Below are 21,707 nucleotides of genomic sequence, written 5' to 3' on the forward strand. Positions count from 1 at the left end.
ATTTGCAAATTAATTGTAGCTCTGGAGTTTCTCTTTGAAGTCTGTTTCTGAAGTTTCTTTTGTTGAAGTATAGCTACTTTTAAATCAGTTATAGAATGTCCAGGGAGATTGAAGTGTTCTACTGGACTCCTTGTTGTCTTTGTGGATACAGACTAACATGGCTAGCCCTCTGACAGTGAATGGGGGGAAGCAGAAAATGTGATATACCTTGATTTTAGTAAAGCTTTTCACACACACTCATGACATTCTCATTAGCAAATTTGGGAGATGTGGTCTAGATTAAATTATTAGAAAGTGAGTGCACAGTTGTTTGAATATGGTTTTTCAAAGAGTACACCTCCACCCTGATATAACGCTGTCCTTGGGAGCCAAAAAATCTTACTGCGTTATAGGTAAAACTGTGTTATATCGAAGTTACTTTGATTCGCCAGAGTGTGCAGCTCTCCCGCCCCCCGGAGTTCTGCTTTACTGCATTGTATCCGAATTCATTTTATATCGGGGTAGAGGTGTAGTTAGTTAATGGTTTACTGTCAAACTGGATGTGCGTGTGTATCTATGGGGGTCCTCCAGGGCCCTGTCCTGGGTCTAGTACGAGTCAATATGTTCAATAATGACTTGGATAATGGAGTGGAGAGTGTGCTTATAAAATTTGTGGGTGACACCAAACAGGGAGAGGATGCAAATACTTTGGAGGACAGGATTAGAATTCAAAACAACTTTGACAAATGAGAGAATTGGTCTGAAATCACCAAGATGAAATTCAATAAAGATGAGTGCATTTGATTTTAATTCCTAAGTAGAGTAATTTGCACCATTACAAAATGGAGAATAACTGGCTAGGTCAGGCATGGCTGACCTGTGGCTCTGGAGCCACATGCGGCTCTTCAGAAGTTAATATGCGGCTCCTTGTATAGGCGCCAACTCCAGGGCTGGAGCTACAGGCACCAACTTTCCAGTGTGCCAGAGGGTGCTCACTGCTCAACCCCTGGCTCTGCCACAGGCCCTGCCCCCACTCCACCCCTTCCCGTGCCCTCCCCTGAGCCTGCTTTGCCCTCGCTCCTTCCCCTTCCCTCCCAGAGCCTTCTGCACACCACGAAACAGCTGATTGGGAGATGCGAGGAGGGAGGGGGAGGTGCTGATCGGTGGGGCTGCTGGTGGGTGGGAGGCGCTGGGAGCTGTGCGGGGAAGCTGATGGGGGGGGCTGCTGATATATTACTGTGGCTCTTTGGCAAAGTACATTGGTAAATTCTGACTCCTTCTCAGGCTCGGGTTGGCCACCCCTGGGCTAGGTGGTAGTACTGCTGAAAAGGCTCTGGGGGTTATAGTGGATAACAAATTGAGTATGAACCAACAATGTGATGCAGTTGTGAAAAGGGCTAATATCATTCAGGAGTATAGTATGAAATACACAGCTGCTAATTATCCTGTTTTACTTGGCACTGGTGAGGCTACAGCTGGAGTACTGTATCAGATTGTGGGCACCAGACTTTAGGAAAGATGGCTAAGTTGGAGAGGATCCAGAGGAAAGCAACAAAAATTATTAAAGATTTAGAAAATCTGACCTATGAGGAAAGTTTTTCTTTTGTTTTTTTTTTTTAAAAAGGGGCATGTTTAGTCTTAATTTAAGGTAGACCTGATAAGTCTTTTCTTATCAAATATGTTACAAAGAAGACTGATCAATTGTTCTCTACATGAACTGGAGGTAGAACACAACTAATGGGCTTAATTTGCAGCAGGGGAGATTTAGGTCTAACTATAAGGGCTAGCTAAATTCTGGAATAGTCTTCCATGGGAGGTGGTGGAATCCCCATCATTGGAGGCTTTTTAGAACAGGTTGGACAAACACCTGTCAGAGCTGATCTACATGGTCCTGCCTCCGTGCAGGTGACTGAATGAGGTTACCTCTTGAGGTCCCTTCCAGCTCTACATTTCTAACATTGGTATGTTAGCCAGGGGCATGATGGATATGCCTAATTTGTACATAAATTCATATACACTTTCAAATAAAATAAATTTAAAACCCCATTATATGTGGCTATATTTCTATTTTCAAAGCTGGATTAAGAGAGTGTCTATGACTTTGGGAGCAGCAGCAACCTGTATTTCAGACACTGATTTGTCCTCATCTTAGGGTGAGAAAGGAGAGGGTACCCAGAGGTGGCATTTGAGGACATTGGGGGACTGTGAGACAGACAGATCCTGGGGTGGTGGGCAGAAAGACAGGTGTGACAGATTGGGGGGGCACCAATGGATAGCCATGGGTGGACCCAGCAAGAGGGACAGATAGATGAGGGGGTGGACGGACAGACAGCAGGGGGCAGCCAGATAGATGGGTGCTGGGGGGGCATGCGGGTGGATAGATAGCAGGAGGGACCCATAGGCGCTGACTCCGTTGGTGCTCCAGGGCTGGAGCACCCATGGGGAAAAATTGGTGGATGCAGCCAAGCTCCCCAACTCGCCTTTGCCGCATCCCTGCTTCTCTGCCTACCTCCCAGTGCTTGCCACCGTGAAACAGCTGTTTTGCTGCATAACAAACTTCAGGAGGGAGGGGGAGGAAGCAGGGCCAGGGTGGGGATTTGGGGAAGGGGTGAGTACAGAGGCAGGGAGAGGGCAGAGTTGGGGTGGGCACTTTGGGGAAGGGGTTGGAATGGAGGCAGGGCAGGGGTGGAGTGGGGGGCTGAGCCCCCACTGGTGACAGCAGAAGTCAGTGCCTATGGGGGGACCGGTAGAGGGGATGGGGCAGATGGACAGACATAGCAGGAGGACTAGATGAAGGGACGAGAGGTGGGCAGATGGGCATAGAGACAGCCGGACAGACAAATGCGGGGAGGCCGGACCCTCAGCAGGAGGGAGGGGTGGGGGGCTAACAGGACAGGTGGGGGGGTGGATGGTCGGACAGACAGACATGGGGCTGGGCTGGGAGGTTGACCATACAGCAGGAGGGTGGACAGACAGACAGCAGGACAGGCCAGACTGACGCAGTGGTCAGAGGGGAGAGAGGCAGCGGGAGGGACCCTGCGCAGCAGGTCGGACGCCCACGGGGCGGACAGCCGGTGCCACGCCCGTTTCCAGCTCCCGGGCGTGAAAGTTCTGCCTCTGACGTCACGCGGGCTCGGCTCCGCCCGGCCGCGCCAGACGGGCCTTGAGGGCGTGTCCGGCTGAGGGGGCGGGTCCGGCCGTGTCGGGGCTCTCGGCGTTGGGGGCGGGGCCCATGCGGGAGGGGGCGTGGCCGGCCGCCGCCGAGCCGAGGGCAGCAGTCGGGAGGCTGCCGCGGCCGCGTTCGGAGGCGCGCGGGGCTGGGCTGGGCGGCGAGCGGCCCTGCGAGGCGGGCGGGCGGAGCCGGGGGCACCGCGCGGGCCGGCGGGCGGGCCCGGCCCCCCATGGTGCGGCATGTCGAAGACGCTGCGGAAGAAGCGGCACTGGCTGAGCAAGGTGCAGGAGTGCGCCGTGTCCTGGGGCCGCCGCCGCCCGGCGGGGCGCCCGACCCGGACCTGCTGCGGGGCGGCGCCGAGCTCGGCGAGGTCCCCTACCTGGGGGGCCGCCTGCTGCTGGGCGAGCTGGGCGGGCCCGGCCCGGTGCTGCTCTCCGGCAAGCCCCCCAGCCCCGGGGACGTGCTGCTGGAGGTGAACGGCACCCCCGTGAGCGGCCTCACTCACCGCGACACCCTGGCCGTCATCCGCCACTTCAGGGAGCCCGTGCGCCTCAAGACCGTCCGCCCAGGTGAGTCCGCCGCCCCCCTCGGGCCGGGCCTGGCCCCCCGCCCCGGGCCCCGCCCCATCTCCCTTGGGCACCGGGCCGCCTCACTCTCCCCCTCGACGGGCCGGGACCGGCCCCGCCCCACTGCCACTGGCACCAGGGCGGGCCTGGCCCCACCCCCCGGAGCCTGCCTGGTGCCCCCTGGCCCCACCGGGCCGCTGCCCCTCACTCCTTGGGGCACACCTGGTCTTGTTCCATTTTCTCCCCCACTCCCCCCGGGCGGCTTGGGTACACACAGCTCTGCTTTCCTATCCCCTAAAGCCACTTCCTCGGGGCCAGGTTCGGCCCTGCCCTGCTGCACCCAGGTGTTTCCTGCTTAGCCACCTGTGGGGCTGGTGCATGGTTCCCTGTTCCTTGTACCTGAACTAGTTAACTGGGTATGTAAGGGCTCTGGGTCTGTCACCCCCAGGCCCAATGGACCCTGCTCCCAGCCTGGGGGCTGGGGCAGTGCCTGCTTTTCCATAAATTGGTTTAATCATTGTCCACTGTACACTAGTCTCACTGGAAAAATAATCTCCCCTCCTATGTAGTGGGATCCTTTTCTAAGAGCCAAGGAGTCCTGGAATAAGTTCTTTTGGTGTAAAAATCCTTTCTAGCATGTTATACTCTTCACCTAGTTTATTCAGGGCTTTTTTTTTTTTTTTTTGGCTGCCTACAACAAATGCTTTGGCATAGCTGCCCTTAGTATTCATTATAACCAGTACCAATTTTGTAGTTGAAAATATTTGACTTCATCATTACTCTTCAGTTTATCATCAGTAGATTGGGTTTATTTTGTGCAGGAAATTGCATCTCTTAGAAGGAATCAGTTATCTTTATGTCCATTGTAATCTGATGTATGTTGTTATGTTGTTACTTGGACTTTTAAAGCATTTCTCTCTCAAAAATTCCATGAACACTGTTCCTGGATTTTTTCCATTTTCCATTCTATGTGAAGCTTGTGAAGGAGAAGAGTTCTTGCATCTGTCCGTTTCTATCTTGGGAGAATTCCCTGAGATAAATCACTGTTGTTGTGATTGAAGTTTGTGGTTGAGCAAACATGTTCTGGCACAGTCTGTCTATCCACGGTGTGGGCCCTGCAACTTTCTCAGAACAGTGGAACAGATTCATGTTAAACTAAGTGTCTAGCTTTCTGTTTGATTTTTAGTTCTACAGAAGTCATTCTAGTGTAATGTTGGAATGACTAATTTGTATTTGACCTTCTGTTCCAGCTTTCCTTTTTATCCATGGTACAGTGCTCCCACTCCAAAGCACACTTTGGGAACTAAGTTGTTTATGTTATGTGAGTGGAGTTTATAGGAAACTTGTGTTTTGAGAGCTAATGATACTCTTAGAGAGAGGGTGGGGGAGAGGGTGTCAGTAAAGGCTATCACTCAGGCCAGTAGTTTATAATTAACTTTGTTGGTTTGCTAGGCCTTCATAGAGAATCAGCACTTTTATGTGCAAGAGTCAGGTGGGTTTATGATAGTAGGGGTAGAATAGAGTTAGAGATGTTTGTTACAAAGGAGTCTCTCCCTCAATTTTAAAAGGAAAAGGATGGACAGGATGAAGTTATATATGGAATTGCAATATTTATTGTAGTCTTCCCCTCATCTGAAAACAAAGTGAGACTTACCCTTCACAAACTAGTCCTGACATACCTGCTTAAAAACTGCCCTGTGGTCACCTACCCATGAAACTCAATCCTCATGCAAGACTTCAGCCTTGTAGTAAAGAGTGGCCTTCCAACAGGGATCTTTTATAGTTTCAGCATTGTAATTTCGCTCTTTTATTCGGTGTAAGTTATTTCCACTTCTGTCTGTCCATAGATCATTCAGTATTTTTTGTTAAAATAAAGCCAGATCAACTATTGTAGATCATTTGAATGCTTGTATGACACTGAATACTTTTTCACCCCCAGAGTGTGAAGTTTGTATATTATATGTAACATTACCTCTCAATTTCAAAAAGTGTTTGCTGCAGCTGAGTGTGGCATCTTCCTTTCCAAATGAGTAAGTGGGTATTTTTAAATACATTGATGTTCTGTGTTTGGCCCTGGTCACATTACTTAATGGATTAACATCTGTATAAGAGTAAAATGCAGTAATGATTAAAAAAAAACACCTTGAAAATCTCTCCTCCTCCCTATTGAAAAGCTAAACAAAGAATCTAAAAAAGATCTGAAATTGAGAACATGTATTGGCTATTTGTAAAATATTGAAACTGGATAGGAGTATAATAGCAAATGTCCTTGGGGAAAGTAGGAGATTCTGTATTGTTGAGATTAATTTTGAACCTGTTAGATAAATATGAATGCAGAATTTAAGAAGGGATGTGCCATTTGTATTTTAGTTTTCCTTTTATCTGAGATTTACATGAGAAATGAGATTCTTATTGGCAGTTTTTCATTAAACTACAGTCATGTGTACTAAGCACTCTGCCTTTTGTCTGTGCTGAACAGCAGCTCTAAAGCACTACACAGTAAATTATAATAGCAGAGCTTAACCTTGGGGTAAGATGATTTTGAGGTAGTGATTATTCTCCTGGCTATAATTATATATGAATATATAGGTACATAGTGTATGTCTGTACCAATCTGGGTGAAATTGACAGAATTACTTGCAGGGAAGCAGAGACTCTTGGATAAGTGATTGGATTATTTTTTGACACCTTTTAGCATCCCTTACCCTACCAAACCTTTCTGTTTCGGGTATAGTATGACATCTGAAGATGAGGACTGTGACTTCAGTGTGTTACTCATACTCTATTTAAGTCCCTGTGTCACAAAGCCAGGACATTAAATCTCTGCAAGCTATCTCCATAGTAATGTGTACTGCTTATTTAAAAAGGGTTAAATCTCAGTTGTTGAATGGTGTCTTAGGTTTGTCTATGGTCAGAACCAGTGCAAATGACATTATCCTGAGAACATTCTTGAAATTCCCCATTCCTATTTAATGATGATGTTTTCACTTTCCAAAGAGAGCTCAGCTTCCAATCATAGAATATCATTAATTTGAATATATTGTAATTAACCAGGAATATCAGATTATTGCAATAAAATCCTCTTTACCAGCATGGATCTCAAATGTCAAGTAAATGCTAAATAGTATTACCTGCAATCAGACTAATGATTTACAATTGTAAATTTGAAACTAATTATAGCTTCTCAAGTTCTGCACAACACAAGTATGAACTTTACAAAGTTTAAACACATTTTAATTATGAATGTTTTCTTAAAACTTCTTATTTTGTGATTCCTACAGTGTGTGACATGTCAATATTGGCACGATTGACTCATGCAATATCTCATCTGTGTCTTAATTACATTTAGGACACACTTCTATTGTTTTGTCTATTACCCAGACTCCTGGTGTAAAAGTTGACCTTGAGCAAAGCATGCTTTCATCATTTCAGTTTCTCCTTCTATTTCCACTTCACAGAGGAGGATATCATTAGAATTTCAGCACTCAGGGTCCAATTCTGCTCCCAGAACTTCCACAACTTCCACTTACTTGAATTTCTTGAGTAAATTTGGGAGCAGAATTGGACTTGTGCATGTTTTTATTTTCTTATTTGGTCATTTGTTTACAGTGAAGTTGAATAGTTAATTTCAAAAGAAAGGCGAAGTCTGTGGGCCATGACAGTGATCTTTCTAAATATTTCATATTTATTTAATTCCAATATTCTCTCAGTTTGACAGCTTCTCTCTTACCAGTGGCATGAGAAGAGTTGTCCTAGTTGTAAAACAGCACACCCCATAAAATCATATGTGCAGTGCTTTATAATTTGTATTGTATTAGGGCTGTGACTTGACAGTGGCAAACACTTTTAGCAAGGAAAGGTGGCAGGGTTGGCCTCTGATTTGCTGTTTGTTTTTTACATGGATTGTAATTTTGATTATGTATGGGTGCATAGTCCTTTGGATATGTATTTTGTTTGTATTCAAATCAAGTGAACATACAGACACAGATCAATTTAAATTAATACAGCACAGCAAAATGACAGGAAAAACATTGTTTCCTTCTCTTCCAGTCATATCAAGGTAAAAATAAAAACTGGACTCTCACAATTCAACCTACATCTTTAGTGAGAATTTCTAAGTAGGCCTTAGTGTGCCTGGAGGCTCACCAAACTGAGGCACTGTCACACCAAGAGTGTAGGGGAATTCCAAAGTTGAGGGCCCTGTACTAAGTATGTCCTGCCTTCATCCTCTTGACATTGAGGTATTTGTTAGTACATTTCAGAATCTTTTTGTGTCTGTACAACCTCAGTGCTGACTAGCTACCTCCATCTTTTAATCAATTTGGCATTTCATTAAAGGCTGATGCTGGTGTTTCGGTGGCTTTCGGCAGTGGATCAACAGGCTAGACTTGCTTTGTACCACGTGGTGACACACAGCTCTTCATTAAGGAAAGCAATATCTTTATTTGACAGCAATGAAATCTGCATTGGATGTTTCTAGCAGGCTCGGTAATGAATCTAAAATGAAAATTTCAGGATCTAGTTTAGCTTTCTTGAAAGATATGAATGTTAATCAGACTGCACTTAACTACACATTGCAAGGAATGGACTTTTTCACTGGTGGAGAAATTTGTGTCCTCCACTCTCTGCCCTCTTTTAGTTACTAACATGGGCACATGTAGGGTGACTCGATTTTTCACACTTGCTGTCTGGACAGGGAGTGGGGGGTAATAGGCACCTATATAAGACAAAGCCCCATATATCAAGACTGTCCCTGTAAAACTGGGACAGCTGGTCACCCTAAGAACATGCCTAGTTTTATTTGCTATGGGTTCAAGTTTAGAGCCTGCTATTTAGTTGTATAACACCTGTCCTTGGTAAGGTGGGAACAATAGTGGCACAGAGAAATGTGTAAGGCTTCCTCTTACCACACAGTATAAATACTAAAACAGTCCTTGTCAAAAATAGCAGACTTGAGGTGAACTCTATATTTCAAATACATTTTTGTTAAAACGGTGGCTTCTGGCTAGTCCCCAGCATACAAGTGTCCATGTTGTAACTAACAGTGAGGCTAAGGACCAGAATGGGCCATGGAGACCAAACTATTCTATCATCAACTAAAAGTGTGTCTACACTTCCGCATTAGATATGAGGCATATTGGTAAGAGAGCATATGGATCAAGCTTGCACTGCTGCTGACTGTACTGTTGCTATTAAGGGAATAAATGAAAAGTTTTAGCCTCCACTGCAGTAAAGTCAACATCTCTTAGTGCTGAGTTTACTTAAAAATGAGCCTTCTGGACACAGTAAGTCTCCATTTTTAGTTTCCAAAATGTTCAGGCAGGTTATGAAGCCCTGCTGCCAAAGCACTGCCCAGATATTGTGAATGCCTATATTGGCAAGTGAAATGTAGGTTAATTAGTTTAGTAGCCAATAGTGTATCAAGAGTGGGTTGAGACTACCATATAAAGTTCTAATGTAGGAAGAATTGCTGATTATATGCAAAATCTTCAACAAGAGTCTGAATAGCAGGATTATCTTTCTTCAGTCCCTTCAAGATGACAGAGCATCAGTGAAGCTACTCTATGGTCACTATTGCAGTTTCAGGACCATAGTATGCCCATTCAGGAAGAAATTAGTGCTGTATACAATTGCTGTTCTTCAGTCTCTTTCACCCACTGGGGCACAGTAAGCACATAGAGTACAGCTCTGCAATGTACAGGGAGTGTGACCTGACACATGTACTCCTTTTGCAGTAAATTTACATCGGTTCTGCTGGTTTGGAAGCCAGGGCAGGGCAGTATTTGCTCCTTTTGACATGAGCCAGGTAGAGAAATGTGTTTTTTTTTCTAGTAAATAAGTGGGGTACTAAAAGGTACCTGTAGCGCTCTGAAGTGAGTTATTGGATGAATGGTATTCACCATGCACTGCTGAACTAAAAAAATTGGTGAAGTATTTGATATATTCAATAGTAAATATGCAGCAAACTACAGCAATAATTATTTGAGGACACAAGTCCATTTATCTTAGAAGTATGTGTACTCATACTAGATTTACTTTCTCATCCAGTTTCATCAAAGATTTCTTAATAGGGTATGGTATAAGCATCACATGCTCCTCTCCTTACTTAAACATTTAAAAAAAAATTAGCCATTAGAAGACTGTTTAAATGCTTTGGATACGTGTGAACGGAGGTTGTGCTCATCTTAATTGTTCTAGTTCTGTTGGTGATATTTTTCTGTTAAAGTAAATCAGACAGTACTGTGTTTTGATTTACAGACAGTTTTTTTTTTCTACACGAGATCTACAAATTGTTTCTCTGATAAATCTCTCTTTTGGTGGGATGGTGCAAATTATTTTTGCAAACAATTGCCCTGTTTTATCTAAAACTCTCAAGTTTGTCATTGTATTCATCACTCGATATTCAGATAAAGTGTAAAGCTTGCAGAATCCACCCCTTCAGTCTAATGGCCATAGTTCATACCCTAACAAAAGATGATACGTAAACAAGAGGAAGACTGATTCACTTATTTAGCTTTAGGAGATTTCAGTGTCTGGAATTTGGTCCAATAGTTGCCCATTGTCTGGTTCCTGGCATAGGTTAGGTCCCAGTTCTGCAAATGTGCTTAACTTCACTACTGTGAGTAGTTCCATCAAAGTCCAGGGGACTGTTCTCATGTGCAAACTTTATTACTGCAAATACATGCAGTACTGGGGCTTTAGTTTTTAACATTTAATTTTGGAGACCATAAGTCTTTTTTTATACTTTCTCACTAGTGTTGAATTTTAACTGGGATTGAAAGTGTTAAAAGATTTTGCAGCATTTTTCCATCTAGTACAGATGGAAGAAAGGGGGCCGTCCTTGACCAGATCTGAGCCCAGTCTTTTTTTCTGCCAGTTCTGCAGTTTCATCTTCTAGCTGTGAAATAAATGGACAACTATGATGCCAATAAAGTTAATTGCAATCCAGTACTACTTTGATATGTATCATTGAAAGTGCCTGACTGGGCAGCCAGAGCCTCTAGTTGTTAGTTAGTAGTCTAAATGTTAATACCAATACAGGGTACCAGATCTGGGTGTTGAAGCTGCCTTTTTCCTGTAATTGCAGGGTGATGACAAAGCTAATAAACTGTACAAGGATTTCCTATAAGGAATTAGAAGGTGATGATCAAAAGTCTGTCTGAAGCCTTTTTTTCTCTCCAATTGCTTGGTTGAGGATCACCTGGTCAGACCTTTTGTGATAGTGGCTGACTTTCAGATATTTAAACTTTAAAATGTCTAAGGTATTTTTTTATAATATTGAATGTCTACTGTTATAGTAAGTTTTGATTTATAACTAAACGGCTTACAAATAGCAGCTCCCCAAATAAATTTGTCCAATAGTGTTACAACAATTGGGACAATGCTAATCTGCACTTCTGCAGTGTTTATTTTCAGTTAGTACTACTTAAAGAAAAAGTGTGAAGAGTGCTATTAAGGATTAAAGATTACAGATCCTGTTGTTTAAAACACCTTCCTGCATATTTTTTTAAAATGACAAGCTAGCACTCTATTTAGTGAGGACTGAGGAAACACCCTCCAATCTTTGTCTCCAATAGAAGTAAGAAATTGTATTCTTAATGTCAAGTATCAGAGGGGTAGGTAGCCATGTTAGTCTGGATCTGTAAAAGCAGCAGAGAGTCCTGTGGCACCTTATAGACTAATGGACGTATTGGAGCATGAGCTTTCGTGGGTGAATACCCACTTCATCGGTATTCACCCACAAAAGCTCATGCTCCAATACGTCCATTAGTCTATAAGGTGCCACAGGACTCTTTGCTGTATTCTTAATGTTGCCCTTGTTACAGATAAATTGGTTCTAAAAATTTTACAGTTAGCTTATTCTTCAGGACAAGTAATTATCTGCTTCTTTAGCTCAGTTCTACTGCGTTGACATGCTTAGCACCCCACTTAAATTGTGTGTTTTTTTTAAATCTTATGCAATTACTTTTTCTTTCAGCAGCTTACCTAAAAAACTTCAGAAATGCATTTCTCTCTGTAGAAATCTCTGTCCACTTACTTCAGTACGTCTGAACTCTGGTAGCATGGATAGACCTGTTAGAATGGTACATTAGATTTACTTTACAACCTCTTCTGTGGTTGGGTGGAGAGCTACTTTTGCTATGCTATTTAATTGGCTCAAAAAGAAATAAATAGCATACTAATCTCTATTTCTGTGGGAATGAGGTCTGTTGGCTAGGGCTGGGCTACAAGGAGTTGAAACTCTTAGCTTCTATTTGTGTCTCTGTCACTCCTTTCTTGTTTGAACTTTGACAAGACACTTAACCCCTATCTAAACCTCACTGCTCTCCTATAGTAATCTTTACTTCATGTGGCCATCTTTTTATTTGTTACAAGTGTTTTGAATTCTCTGGTACTGTAAAAACAATCATGTTACTGTTACAGTACAGTGCATTATTATACAGACTGCGTTAAGTCTACTTTTAAGATCTCCATCTCATTGCACGCAGCATCACACTTGTTTTTGAATGTGCATTTATCAAATCTGCTGTTGGTATCAGGAGAACACTTTCAAAGTCAAAAATGAGAATTAGGAACTCGATTCTGATTGATTTTCAATGGGAGTTATGTAGTTACTGCCCTTTATGCCTTTGAAAATCTCACCTGGGACTCTTCAATTGAAGTCTGGGATTATCACCTAGGGAAAATTTGAATACCCTATTTCAGTGGTCCCCAACCTTTTCGTCTGGCAGGCGCCAGTCAAGCATCCACCGAAATGCCGCCAAAATTTGGTGGCATTTCGGCGGTGACGCCTCTTGATGACATCACTTGTTGGCGGCAAGCAACGTCATCGAGAGGCATTTGGGGACCTCTGCCCTATTTAGATTGGAATAACCTGATGTTAAAATGTGTCCAATGCTAAGCAAATTTAAGTAGTTCTGCTTGTGTAGAAGTGGCTGATTTTCAGGTTTATGCTTGGGGGTTAGTTATATTCAACATTTTAGTATTTGTACTTTATGATTTTTAACTCCGCTTTTGAATCTTTTGAGTACTCTGCTGTTACACTGGTCATTAAAAATGGTGTAATACCATTAATATTGTTAATACACAGACTACCAAACCCAGTTTTTTTCTTTTTAAACATAAATGGATCTTTTCATTATTACTGTGATCTCCCACTTATGATATTATTTGTTGCTGTAGAAAGCCATGTGACACACAAACTGGTTTAATATGAATAAGATGGAAGGAGCAACAAATCTCTCTAAAAAGAACTAGCGTTCTTAAAACAAGGATTATGAGAACACCTGAGAGTGCAACAGATCTCTCTAAATCTTTTTCATCATATTTTTATGGCTGATTGTGAAGGGCCTTCTTCTAAAGAGTATGATTGGCATTGGTAAAGTTTAGCAAGTCTGCTATCACATCTCTATAGCGTGTCTTTAATTGAGTGTCTGTTGTGTTTCCAATTAACAAGTACAGTCCCCAAAACTACTATAGGAGGAATTGTTTTACATAAAGGTTCCCACTTTTTGGAACGCTTGGTAACGTCTCCTTTTCTCCCTTTTTTAGCATCAGGTTTATAAACTCAGGAATATTTCTTTGTTGAAGATGCATTTATGTGATTTAATTCTATCTACAGTACTTACCAAAAATGAGGAATGTAAGTCTGCGAGCTTGAATATTTTTAATCCCATATGGTTGATTAGCTGAGCCTAAGCACTGTAATATTAATTTAGTAATAGCCGCGCTGGTCAATTGCTGTTTTAATTTTGTTTTATTCATACTTATCCATCTTCTGAATAGGCATTTTAGTTAGTGTGAGAGCAATTTAAAAATAAACTTTAATAGTCCATTTTAAGGTTGTAATGTTCTTTCACACTTTCTACCTTCGGTGTGTCTTGGTATTGTCACCTTACTGTCTATAAGGGAAATCATAACTCCTCTGAACAGTGCACTACCATGTTATTCATTCTTTCGGCTTTGTTCAGTATTGTGTTATTTATTACCCCTATTCTGGAGTGCTTTATTGTGCGACCATTGTTGTCCTCTAAATGTTCCATGCTTTTTGCTTCCCCTGACCATGTCGGTCAATGTTATATCTGTTTTTCCCCTAGAGGAGAAGCAGGTCCATCATCCATCTAAGAATAATTCTAATATTGCATTGTGACTTGGCCAGCAGAGAAGTTTAAACTAATAATGGCTGCGCTCTCCAGCGGGGCTGTAGGACCAAAGCTCTGTGCGGTGTACCCCATGATGCCCAGCCTCTTGAAGCCTTGATAGACATCTTGACGTTTATCAGCTGAAGAATAGACCATTTACAGTGCATAGAAAAACGGATTCTATTTTAATAATTTTATTAGTTAGGTTGGTGTACTAGAATGCAGTTTTTTAAAGCCAGTTGTTTGAAATTTGGTAAATATCTTAACCATGTAACTAGAAGAGTTATTACCTCTTGGATAATTAATTGATAAAACTAGTAGAATACAGAATTCAGTGCATTGTAAAGCCATGTCTTCTATTCATATAAATAATTCAGGACTTTACAACTTTTATTATGATAGTTCTTACCAACTCAAAGGTTAGTTTCCTTCTCTGACACAGAAATAATCATAGAATGGGAGAGTAATGCACATGATATGACACTTGCTAATTTTTTTGAATACTTCTTTAATGATTGATCTAATCTCTTTGCCAATTGTTCATAATGTTCTTCACTCTGAAACACCCTGATACACTTTTTAAAGAATATTACCCAAAAATGCTCTTGGCTAGAACATAGGAGCTTTGTAGAGGTCTTACTTCAGTGGGAATTAAGGGTATGTAGCAGGTTCATGTCCTAACAGTACACAGCACTTTCATACGCATATGTAAGAAAAATGCTTCATCACTTGGAATTGCAGTTTTTTCCAGGGCCAAGCCTACTCTTGTCCCACAAATTCTGAGATCCCATTTTGTCTTTATTTTGTGCTAATTACCTCTAAGTTTTGTTTGTATAAAAATAAAATGACACTTAAATCAAATCATGGGGGCACTGATATGCTGCTCTCTTGAGAGTACGCGGTTCTTATAGGTTGGCGTTTTTGTAACTAAAATGTAGCATTGTGGTAGTGCATAAGAAATAAAAAATGCAGAAGTTAGAAACTGGCCACCAACAAAAACGAAAATGACCTGTCCATTTTCATTGTCCAGATTGAAAAGTGTGTGTGTTGGGAGGGGGATGACAGCGTAAGTGGTGAAACATAAATTAGATTTTTTTTATCTGTTATGTCTCTGGATGGCTGTTTGTCATATCTGCTATTCAACTTTTATTGGTTCTAAAACATATGGCCTGCAACCTTTGCCACTTGGAGTTGTGTTAAGTCCATTCAGTTTTATTTAGTGTGATATCTCGTTGCTATAGAGCAGAGATTCTCAAACTGTGGTCCGCAAGCTCCATTCAGGTGGTCTGCAGAGGGTTCCCTTTAAGGTGCACGCCTGGGCGGCCGCACACAAGAGAATGAAGGGCCACCCACCTAATTAGTGGAGCCGTGCAGACGTGCCTCCAGTAACTAGGTGCCTGGACCCTGGAGAAGACGCACGTGTAAGGTGAGATGGTGGCTTTGGGGGAAATTTCACACCAGGCCATATTTTAACATATTAACCCACCTGTTGGTTCATTTTACATCAGCAACTGAGCTATGGGAAAATATGCATTCCATTCAGATCCATAGTCTAATTTTTCTTCTAGTATATCATAGAAGATTAGGGTTGGAAGAGACCTCGGGAGGTCATCTAGTCCAACCCCCTGCTCAAAGCAGGACCATCCCCAACTATATATGCTGATTTGAGCTATGTTCTGTTAAAAAATTATATACAAGTGGAGGATTGTGGTTTGAAGATGGCTGGCACAATTTACAATATTATCTTCAGATTTTTAATTTAGAGGAAACTTGCAGCCTACATGTGAAAAGTTTGTGACTGGTGAGTGTGTGAAGGGTTGGAAAGTTGAGTATTGTGCCATTTGGTCAGCCATTATACTAAACTATTATTTTGATTAAGAAACCTGGCCTTTTTAAAAATAATTCCCATCATGCAGCTTGAATTTTTATATTAAATTTAACCTTTTGTTGTAATGTAACATGGGTGAATGTTCTGTTAGAAAAGAAGATTTGATGATCTGAGGGCAGTAGTAAATGTGGTAACAGTTAAGTGTTGGGAAATATGCCATTCAATATGACTGTCATGTACCTCTCAATAAACTGACTTGATTGAAACAAAGATTAAAAAGCAACTTTTTTGCATAACGTAGGGATTAAATGCTGATTTCTGATGTTGCTGTAGTTGAAAGTTGGTGAACATTTCTGTTAAATCCTGATAAGTGGTTTAATATCTCTGCTACTTCAAAATGCAGAATGAAATTGTAATCTGAAATGCATATTTTATTTGGAGTGGGAGAGGGTTTGGGAGTGTTGTAGTGTTTCATAGTTAGTTGGCTTTATTGCTACTTTGAAAAAACTAGATCAAATGGATTTTTGCCAAATTTTTGCTAAAAGATATTTTAAAAGAAAAGATACATTTACAGTTAGTTCATTCTTAAAATAGGTTTCCCAGACAGCAGATTCTTTCCTCCTGGTATATTTTAAATAACAAACTAGTTCTAAAAGTTTTCACTGACTAGGGATAGTGGCTACCATTCTTAACATTTCTGGGATTGTACAAATACCTCTTAGCATAAATAAGGTTGAGGATGGCAGCAGCCTCACTGATCATATTCACTGAAAGTCATTTTGTAACACGCAGTGAAATCAGGGTCTACCATTTACATAGCAGGTTCTGTGAGTAGCATTCCGCAGGATGAGGGGTATGTGAGGGCTTGGCTACACTTACAAATTTGCAGCGCTGCAGCAGGGTGTGAAAACACACCCTCTGCAGCGCTGCAAATTGCGGCGCTACAAAGCGCCAGTGTAGTCAAAGCCCCGCGCTGTCCGTTATTCCCCACAGGGAGGTGGAGTACGGACAGCGCTGGGAGAGTTTTCTCCCAGCGCTGGCGCTTTGACTACACTTAGCGCTTCAAAGCGCTGCCGCGGCAGCGCTTTGAAGTTTAAGTGTAGCCATAGCCTAAGGTTCTGCATAGTGACATGTGAATTGCAACTGGTTGTTCCCCTGCCTTCCTTCTAAACAGGAGGAGATTGTGTCCAGTCCAGTGTGACATCCAAATGATTGTAAAAAAAGGAATAGAAGCGGACATAAAAGAAGCAGTAGGCCTGAAATGAAGGAAAAAATGTTTAGCCAATTGTTCAGTTGAAGATTTATTATGGATTTCAGTGTCATCTAAAGGAGAGAGCTGATTTAGTTATAATTTCTTTGTGGAGGCTCACAAACAAGAAACAAATCAATAATTTTAGAAGGAAGATCTTTTTTCCTTTCTTCACCAGTATTCAATTATGTTAGCTAATCTTTCAGTGGAAGGCATGCCATTGATTTTTTTCTGGGTGCTGTTAAAAAAAAAACCACAAACTTATTTAACTGTAATGTATGTGTTCCTACTGTGTGAATAAGCTGAGAAGGAAGTCTGTCACTTAACTAAGCTTTTCTGTGCAATAGTGAGGTAGAACTAAATTTTTCAGTGTTCTAGATTTTAGTCCTGCATTATAATATGCAGCATATTTTAGAAACTAAATTGTACAGGGGCTGACTCTTAGATTTTCAGTGTTGCGTTCCACATACTTATGGGTGGGATTGAGTTCTGTTTTTCTATAGTGTCTTCCCGATTGTCTCTAGGTTCATGTGTGTCAAGTAAAATGATGGTTTAGTTTGGGGAGAAGTGCAGAATTTTCTTTTTTTTTTTCTTATGACTAATTGTATGAACACATTTTTTAGGCTTGAATACATTAATTAAATTTTGTGCAGTTTTTTTAACCGTTTATCAGAACGCAGAAACTGCTGTACTGTATCAGACTAGAGGTCTATTTAGTCTGTTTTTTATCTGATAATGGCCAGCACCAGATGCTTTAGAGGAAGATGTCAAAACAAACAAAAAACCTCATAATGATCACCTGCTTTGGACAGGTGATATTCCCATCAATTCTATGACACAGTACGTGTGCTGTCTTAGGATCAAAATACATCCCCTTTGGAGTTTGACTTTGTTAACACACAAATGAATAAACAATAAGGTCCAGTCCAAGCCTCATTCACAGGCTTGACTGCTTCGCCCATTGCCTAGGTTACCTCTTAGTTAACATGTCCTTAGAGGGATGCTTCCTCCTCTTGTTTCCCTGCTAGGGTTAATATTGCTGGCAGGTAGTGTGTGCAACCCTTTCTGCCTTGATTCAATGTGGAGATTGTCAGACACTACATTTCATTTTTTTCATAGGGGAAGTTAATTCCCAAAATGAGTCAGCTATTTAGTTTAATTCCTGAAGCATATGAGGGTTTAATCCCTTGTATATTTTTAGTGTCCAATATAACTGTGGATGTTCTCATCCACAGAAATACCTTTTAAAAAAAAAAAAAAAGCTTGGTTAAGCTTTTGGATTTCATATTTTGTGCAATTAAGTTCCCCAGGATAATTGTGCATTTACATGGCCTACCTTTCTAGACACCTGTTTGATCTCTGGTACACCCCTACCTCTTATTTCCCTCCAGTCTCCGTGAGGAAAGAGCTTTGCTTTCTCCACCCATCTTTAAAAGTTGCTGGCTTTGAGAGAGTGCAGCATCCAGTGGGAAGGTGTCAACAGAGATTTGAGCTCTTCATTTTTTTTCCTGGCTTTGCTACCAACTTCCTGTGTATTAGATAAATTACTTAAATACCCTGTTTTCAGTTTCTCTGTGCCTAGAAAATGGGAATAATGTTAATCTAGCCTTGTAAAGTACACTTAGATCCTTAGCTGAAAGATACTATATAAATTAAATAATTTCTAAATATGCAGTGTTTTCATATACAATATGACTATTAATATAAACATAATTGTTTGCATATTTGTATCCCAGATAGTTTCATGTAAGGGAATAATACCCAAAATAATAGTCAGGTCAAAAACCTGTTTGTGTGCTGTGTAGTTCCAATATTATCTCCGATTAAATGTTTTAAACATGAGGGCTAAGATTTTTCCTCCACACTGTATTTCAGTTAAACTATGGGACTAACAGAACTTTTAGTGATGCTTCTGAAAATAAAAATTTACCTTAATAAAACATCTGGAAGCAAAGTTATGGTAAGGGGCTGTAGGGATAGATGTTAGCCACAGATTGTTTGAGGACAGGTTTCTATCTAGATTTGGGCTGGTTTTGTTTTTTTCATTTTTTGTTTTTCTTTTAAATCTATGTTTGCAATAGCATTTTTCAGAGTATATTATCAAATCTTGAAACCTCCTTTTAGAATATTTACTTTCAAAGTAAACCATTTTTTCCTTGTTTAAAAAGTTTATCTGGCGAAAGATGTTTAATGCTCAACAAAGTATTGCAAGCAAAATGCCCTGGCTCAGTTGCATGCTGGTGTCATACTTGCAAGTCTAGAAGATGCTTCTCCATTCACTTGATTCATGACACTCCTGCATTCTCCAAAGGAAACTAATTTAAGGGAATTCACCACACTATATCTTGACATTTGGAATATAAATAAGTCTGCGTTAAACAGGTGCCATTCTAGTAACCATTCTTCCTTATCACTCAAATATTTAATGTCTCTATACAAGATCTCTATCAAGCATTCTTACAACTACAATACCCACCTGCTGAAGTGAAGAAACAGATTGACAGAGCCAGAAGAGTACCCAGAAGTCACCTACTACAGGACAGGCCCAACAAAGAAAGTAACAGAACGCCATTAGCCGTCACCTTCAGCCCCCAACTAAAACCTCTCCAGCGCGTCATCAGGGATCTACAACCTATCCTGAAGGACGATCTCTCACTCTCACAAATCTTGGGAGACAGACCAGTCCTTGCTTACAGACAGCCCCCAACCTGAAGCAAATACTCACTAGCAACCACACAACAAAAACACTATCTTTGCAACAAAGCCCGTTGCCAACTCAGTCCACATATCTATTCAAGGGACGCCATCATAGGACCTAATCACATCAGCCACACTATCAGAGGTTCATTCACCTGCACATCTACCAATGTGATATATGCCATCATGTGCCAGCAGTGCCCCTCTGACATGTACATTGGCCAAACCGGACAGTCTCTACTCAAAAGAATAAATGGACACAAATCAGATGTCAAGAATTATAACATTCAAAAACCAGTCGGAGAACGCTTCAACCTCCCTGGTCACTCAGTTACAGACCTCAGAGTCGCAATACTCCAACAAAAAAAATTCAGAAACAGACTCCAACGAGAAGCTGCAGAATTGGAATTAATTTGCAAACTGGACACTATTAAATTAGGCTTGAATAAAGACTGGGAGTGGATGGGTCATTACACAAAGTAAAACTATTTCCCCTGCTAATTTTTTCCTCTACTGTTACTCACACCTTCTTGTCAACAGTTAGAAATGGGCTATCCTGGTTATTACTACAAAAGTTTTTTTTTCTTCTGCTGATAATAGCACACCTTAATTGATTACTCTCGTTATAGTTGGTATGGCAACACCCATTTTTTCATGTTTTGTATGTGTGTATATATCTCTTCCTGCTGTATTTTCCACTGCATGCATACAATGAAGTGGGTTTTAGCCCATGAAAGCTTATGCTCAAATAAATTTGAGAAACACTGGTCTCCCCTGTGAAATCTGTATCGTATAGGGTAAAAGCACACAAAAGCCCACATTCACGAGGGAGGACCAGATTTCACGGTCCGTGACATGCTTTTCATGGCTGTGAATTTGGTATGGCCCTAATTATAATACAGAATGTGAACTACCATTAAAATAAACTGACTAAAACTTAAGTCCCTAGCTTTTATCTTCTATTGATTTAAATGTATCTTATTGAATAATACTTTGAAAGGCTTTGCTTTTACTGATAGAATCTTAAACTACTTTAGAAAAGGGATGCAAGAAATTAAGAGTGGCTGAAAAGTGGTTCTGTTCTCCATAAGTAGCACTAAAGTAATGCAAAAAGCAGAGGGAGAGGGATGCCTTCACATTTTTGTTGACAAATTCCTTTTTATGGACTTAAATGATAAAGCGGTGGGAACATAACTAAGCCATTAATGCTGTAGGGTGTGTGTGTGGGGGAGCTTTTTGCTATCTATAGCATATTTTGTGTGTGTGGCTTTTGTAAGGGGAAGCCATGTGGCTGCTCTGTCTGTCTTGAGTACTTATATGATTCATTTCTGTAGTATCGCCATTGTCTGTGTTTATCCCTCGTAAAGTAGCGAAGTACAGTTATCCCCATTTCGCACATGAGGAACTGAGGCACAGAGAAGGCTAAGTGACTTGCCCAAGTTCACACGGAGTCTGTTGCAGAGAAGGGAATTGAACCCAGAGCTTCTGAGTCCTAGGCTAGCTCTTAAATCACTGGGGCTTTCCTTCCATTTATAGTGATGACAAAATTCCCAAGGTCACCCAGGAAATACGGGCCAAATCAGGGAGCTGAATGCAGGTCTCCTAAGCTCCAGGCTAGTGCCATAAACACAGAACTGTCATCCTCTCTGTGGAAAGCTTCGAGTCATGACCCTTGGAGGAAAAGACATGAAGTTGGCAATTCACTCAAAATGATTAATCATCATGATACATCTATGTTGCTATAACTTGAGTTTATGCTTGCACAAGAGAGGATTATAATTAGGGCTTTACCAAATTCATGGTCCATTTGGGTCAATTTCAGGGTCATAGGATTTTAAAAATTTTAAATGTCATGATTTCAGCTATTTAAATCTGAAATTTCATGGTGGTGTAATTTTAGGGGTCCTGACCCATAAAAGAGTTGGGGGGGTCACAAGGTTATTGTAGGGGGTATTGTGGTACTGCTGCCTTTATTTCTGTGCTGCTGCTAGAGGTAGCGCTGCTTTCAGAACTGGGCAGCTGGAGAGTGGCGGCTGCTGGCCGGGAGCCCAGCTCTGAAGGCAGAGCCACCGCC

At 41.4% G+C, this 21,707-nt stretch overlaps 1 protein-coding gene across 1 annotated transcript in view; it reads left to right on the forward strand.

Annotated features, from left to right (window-relative positions):
* Window positions 1-3,390: 3,390 nt before the first annotated feature.
* Window positions 3,391-21,707, forward strand: part of MAGI3 (membrane associated guanylate kinase, WW and PDZ domain containing 3) — a 206,943-nt gene continuing 188,626 nt past the window's right edge. The window contains 2 exon segments of the mRNA XM_039533521.1: window positions 3,391-3,454; window positions 3,457-3,720. Coding sequence (XP_039389455.1) covers window positions 3,391-3,454; window positions 3,457-3,720 — 328 coding nt within the window.

Source organism: Mauremys reevesii, linkage group 4 (genome assembly GCF_016161935.1).
Source record: "Mauremys reevesii isolate NIE-2019 linkage group 4, ASM1616193v1, whole genome shotgun sequence".
NCBI classification, from domain to species: domain Eukaryota; kingdom Metazoa; phylum Chordata; order Testudines; family Geoemydidae; genus Mauremys; species Mauremys reevesii.